The 5,657-nt window shown below is 41.7% G+C and overlaps 1 protein-coding gene across 1 annotated transcript; it reads left to right on the forward strand.

Moving 5' to 3' along the window:
- Positions 1 to 214: 214 nt before the first annotated feature.
- Positions 215 to 5,333, forward strand: LOC104402910 (calcium/calmodulin-dependent protein kinase type II subunit gamma-like; the record flags this gene model as incomplete). Its single annotated transcript, XM_010010903.1, has 4 exons — positions 215 to 363; positions 856 to 950; positions 2,040 to 2,285; positions 4,607 to 5,333. Coding segments are annotated over 3 exons (477 nt in total), but the record flags the coding sequence as incomplete, so codon positions are not given.
- Between the last annotated feature and the right edge of the window lie 324 nt (positions 5,334 to 5,657).

Genomic DNA, 5,657 nt, shown 5'->3' on the forward strand with positions numbered 1-5,657 from the left:
AGACACCTCTGGTGCCCCAGACATTTCTAGAAGAAAAAAATTTAACACGACATCTTTATTTCTTTTCTCCCTGCATTATGGGATCACCATTCCCCTTTCATATCACTGCCCCCCTACTCTCATGTGGATGGCCATCATTACTGCATCTGTCCAGAATGCAGGAAGCAGCATCCTATGAGATCTAGACTAATGGTGCTCCACAAATTGCTTGTAGGAAGCAACCACTAGCCCCCTAAGCCTGCTGAAGTCTTATGCGCAATTAAATTGTTCTTCCTTCTTGTTTGCAGTGCGTAAGCAAGAGATCATTAAGATAACAGAGCAGCTGATAGAAGCCATCAACAATGGAGATTTTGAGGCTTATACGTAAGTACAGACGTCTTCTGACAGGTGGTTTATTAGTTCCTGTGCAAGTGTTGTTCTGGCTGCTGGGTATGAATTGTTGTCATGCACTCAGGGATGGTGGAAAGTTGTACGCTTTTTAGCCTCCATCAGTGAGGAGTAGAGACATGGTAGAGCTCTCTAAATGAACATCAAGTAGAAGTCAGGAGTAAAACAGCAACAGGAGCAACAAAAGGAAAATGTCCTGGCTTTGTAAGAAAAATAGGGGAAAGGGCAGTGAGATGGGCAGAAAGAAAATAAAAGAAAACCAGAAACCTAAAGGCTTGTTTTATGTGAAATGCCAACTAGCACCAACTCTGTTGTTGCAGTAGGACTGAGTCCTCCAGGAGCTTACTCCTTAAAGTAGAGAAATAGGTGGACACAGGGTGTGAGTCAAACACGGTAGCAGCACTTCGTTTTGTAAATAGCCCTTGGGCTCAAATGCAGACTGTAAGCCTGTGGTGCTTTTCTTTGCAGAAAAATCTGTGATCCTGGCTTGACCTCATTTGAACCTGAAGCACTGGGGAACCTGGTTGAAGGAATGGATTTCCATAAGTTTTACTTTGAGAACTGTGAGTGGGTAGAATTGGTAACACCAACAGCTTTCACTCTAATCTTCCTTTTTGCCACATTTTGGGAGGAAAATTGCCCTTGTTTTTACTGGCTATCAGAACCAGCAAGAACTTCATTTTGCATGGGTTATGATGCATTTAGAAGAACCAGCATGATTTCTCTCAAAAACCTTTTCAACAACAATTTAAATTCTAACCCCCAGATCCCTTCACTGTAGGCATACAATTTGTCTGGTGCAAATGTTTTGTAAGCATGGGCTGCAGGAGTGTTAAAAGTTTGGGGCACTGGATTTCCTACTGATATGGAAATGGAAAAAAATGAGTATATTTGATGGAAACAACATGTGTATTTGTAGTAGACATACTGAAGGGTCAGCCATAAAAATAGCCATGCACAAATCAGTCATGCCTTCAGTTTTCCCTGGATGGTTTCAGATCTCTAACGCCTAACGAACCTGTTATGTGGATACAAGGGTCACCTTGTCAGCCTGGGGTGGGAAAGAGAGTTGGGAGGAATGCTATCATTTACACTAGTGGATTTGCCTCCCTTCTTGTATGTCTCCACAGGATGAATTAATTGAAATTTAAATCTTGAGCTGTTCAGTTTGTTTTATTTTGGGAGTTAGGTCAAGGTCCTTAGTATAGGCAATTCTTAGTGCTTTAAGTACACAAAGCCTATTCCGGAGTGATTTTTACACTTCTTTGAGGCTCGTTCGTATTTAATGCAGGCCTAGGTTAAAGATCTCCTGATTATTGACTCCTTTGTAATAATTCTGTAATTAAAAGATCTTTTCCTGTAACTGAAGAAATAGCAGCCCTGATGAAAATGTGGCAAGTATGCTTTGCAGAAGAAGTGGGAGCAAAGGGGCCAGGGTATTGTAGGCAATAATAAGTGTGCAGTTCCTAAAGAGAAGAACAGGTGATGGGGAAAGAATTACTTGGATGTTGCCTGGAAAATTGCAGGAGCAATTTTTATTGTACCCCAGAATTCAGTGGAATGTGAGTAGAATACAAAAGAGGTAGGAGGATTCTGGGGCCTGTTGCTTTTTAGTAGTAAAATGAAGCTGATGGATCTGTATGTTCTGCCAGTACTGTCGAAGAACAGCAAACCAATACACACCACCATCCTGAACCCCCATGTCCATGTCATTGGTGAAGATGCTGCCTGCATCGCGTATATCCGCCTGACACAGTACATCGATGGCCAAGGTCGGCCCCGTACCACGCAGTCTGAAGAGACCCGCGTCTGGCACCGCCGAGATGGCAAGTGGCTGAATGTCCACTACCACTGCTCTGGAGCTCCTGCAGCACCTCTCCAGTGAGGATCAAATACAGGTATGGATTGCAAGGGAAAGCATACATCATACACACAGCAAAGGCTGCTGTATGTGGGAATTCAGCATTCAAGGTTGTTTAGCTGGCTGTGGGAGAACTGGTTTTAGTTGCCTGTAGGCCAAAAACTTCTGCAGATCAGTTGGTGTTCCTTTCTCTATGTTCTGTCCTCTGGACTCAGTAGGATTACCTGCCTGATGAATTGGAGTCATGTGCCAGATGGTTGTTCTGAGCTTAGCTACCCTAATAGCAGCAGTGCTTCCTCCCATGTACTTAGGTCTTTCTCAGACAGAGTGCTAATCCAGAGCAGAGAGGAAGAGTATCTCATGCTATGCGCAGGTTTGCTGTTTCCCAGCTGTCAAGGAAAGGGATCTATCTTTACATGCTGGAGGTGATTTCAAAGAATTTTTTTTATGAGAATGTCCTATTCTAAGAAAGGATATTGTAAAATCTATACAGAAAAAATTCTACTCCACAAGGGTAAAGATGTCATATAAATTTTACTACTGATTTTCTGATTAGTAGAAGGTATTTAGTGTATAATGCTGAGAAAACTCAAGGAAGAAAAAAAATCTAAACAAATGATAACATCAGGGGATTTAAAATATCCCCAGTTAGCTTGCCACAATTTGGCACTGGAGGAAACTTCAGGTATAAAATTTGACTTGAGGAAATGATTGTTGCTTGCTCCTGAAGGACAGCAGATCCATTTACTTCTGCAGCATTTAGGCACTCATGTTTATCGCCTTTCTGTTTTCTTTTAGTTAGATATACAAAGTCTTTTTCTACCTCTTTTTGTTTTATGTTGAAATGTATGTCACATTCATTTTAAAGATCCAAGTTTCTTAATGTTAGGGCCTTTTTACTAAAGATTTTCTATTCAAGGGGAAACAAAAAAATCTACACCTGAGAGGCAAGCTTTTTTTTGATGTGCTCATTTGAGGATGAACTATTCAAGTGTACTTACTATTCGAGTCCTAGTGCTGCATGCTACTTGAGCAGTAAGAGCAGTTTTTATTCGTACATGTTGTGAGGGATTCAACCCTATTCAAGGCAGTGGAAAGGAATGTGAACTATCACAAACAAACTGCAGACGTCACAGATGGAATTTGAAAAGCAAAAGCTAGTTGGGGGCACCAGAAGCAGGGAAGCCTTCAAGAGAGCTGGACCATCAGCTGAATTTCAAGGGAGTAAGGCAATGAGAAGGATAAAGCCTTTGCAGGGAAACAAAACATAACTTACTTGCATCAGTTTTCATCAGAGACATTGAGGGAAACTTCTGTCATGGATTTAATAAAAAAAAAAAAGGCAGAAGAAATTATTAAAGATCAGTATGGCTCAGTGGCTATGCCTAGGAGTTCTGAGGAAGCTTACGAATCGAGAGTCACAGCTGCTACAGAAGAGGTATGTTTCATTGACTTGGCTGCTGAAACATTGCATCTCCTCCAAAAGTATGTGCTGGAGGGTTTCTGAAAATTGCAGAGCAGAAGCCATTTCCAAACCACAAAATGTTGGCTTAAAGAGCATTTTAAAAACCCCATAAACTATATTGAAGCTGAAATATTTGCATGCATTTCTGGGTTCTGAAGGAGGTGTAACCATGTGCAATTACGAGTGGGGTCAGTGTGGGCAGCCCCCATATGAACACACCAAATCATTTTGGAGCACCATTGGCCCATGTGCAGTAAAGGGTAAGGATGTAGAATGACTGGGGTGAATAAGAATGCTTAAACATAAATGAGTGGTTTGTTCTCACCTGGAAGGAAGAGTTCAGTTTTGAGTAAGTCAAAGGAAAGTGCTGCCGTAAAAGAAGTTTGAGGTTGATCAGAAGACTTCCATGTAAGGAAAAAATTGTGGGGGGGGGGAGGGGAAAAAAGGCTGTTTAAATATTAAGAACATAAGACAAAATTTCTGAAGACTTAAAGAGAAACAAACCAAAAAAACACCAAAGAAAACCTTTCAGTTCAAGGCAAAAGCCAATGGGAAGTGAGGCAGAAATTATTCCTTAGGATCGTAGCCTCAGGAACGCCTTGGAAAACTGCTTCAACTTCTGCCCAGGTCTGCTCCAATCACACAAGTAACTGATTTTAGCAAGTAGTTTATTATCACTGGAGGGAAAGTGCGTGCCTCCTGTCTTCAGGGCTCCCCTCACAAGCCAAATCTGTGTTGTGATAAGAAGGGTTTCTGCCTGCACCAAATAGTTAGCCTGTAGAAAATTTGTTGCATTAATTGTGTACAGCTAATGTTTGGCTTTATTTCCTTCCATCTTCCATCCTGTTCTTCCCTCTCCTTTCTGGGCGGACACTACCGCTTCCTGACTGCAGCAACTTGTGGAGATACTCAGCTGGAGGGCAATATCTTCTTAGCAAGCAGCTCTGGAGTGCCTGAGTGACAGCAACGGTCATGTCTGTTTTGACGTTAAAAAAATAAATACAAATTACAAACAGGCAGCAGCCAAATGCACGAAACCCTGCATGCATCTGATGCTCCGGGCGCTGCCTTTCTGTTGTTTTCCATGGATCCATCGTGTCTGTTTCTGCTGTACGAAGGTGTTTTTAAAATCTAAAAAAAAAAAAAAAAAAAAGGAAAAAAAAAGACATGTTGTTTGTATAAAATAATAAAGAACAGGAATAATGCTAAATAAATGACAGATTATCCAACGTGCCCCTTCCCCCAGGGCTAAGGAAATGGCAGCAGCTGGAACATCTTTCAGAAATTAAGTGAGGGGGAAAGCAAAAGTGAAGGAGAGAGAAAGAGAGAGGGAGAGCGAAAAAGGAGGCAGCTTGAGCAGCGGATGGCTGAACGGTGCTGCGCAATGCCATGGTGGAAGGTAACATCACGTTCAGGCTGTGCTGCTACTTCAATCGGTGAGAGATGGCGAGGAGGAGACCCCAGAGGAGCCAGTGTGAAGACTGGGGTTCAAGAGAGAGGAGGTGCTTCTCCTCCTGTTGCCCAGCAGACTGACTTCAGCCTGCTGCTTCTTCAATTTCTGCACAGCAAGAACGCTACGGAAAGCTGGTTGCTCGGCTGCTGGATCCCAGAACAGACTGTCTTTTTAGTTTTGTTTTTCTTGTTTTCTTTTTTTTTTTTTAATTAGGAAAAAAACCCAACAGTGGGATGCTGATTTAAAATTAAAGGTGGAAGTAGGAATTACAAAAAATGGGTTTAAGTGAATATAATTTAAATAGAAGCTTGCTCTTCAGAGATACTGGTTTTAGAAACAGCCACTACCTGGCCAAACATGGAGGTTTGAAGCCAGCTTATTTAATTTAATGGAACAAAAAAAGCATTGCATTAAGAGCGGAGATTTTAGAGGAAGAGGGTATATGTATGGGATTTTCTATTTTTTTTTCCTTTTTAATAGCATAGTTGGGA

The sequence above is a fragment of the Nestor notabilis genome, unplaced genomic scaffold (assembly GCF_000696875.1).
Source record: "Nestor notabilis isolate BGI_N333 unplaced genomic scaffold, ASM69687v1 scaffold22363, whole genome shotgun sequence".
Taxonomy (NCBI): Eukaryota; Metazoa; Chordata; class Aves; order Psittaciformes; family Psittacidae; genus Nestor; species Nestor notabilis.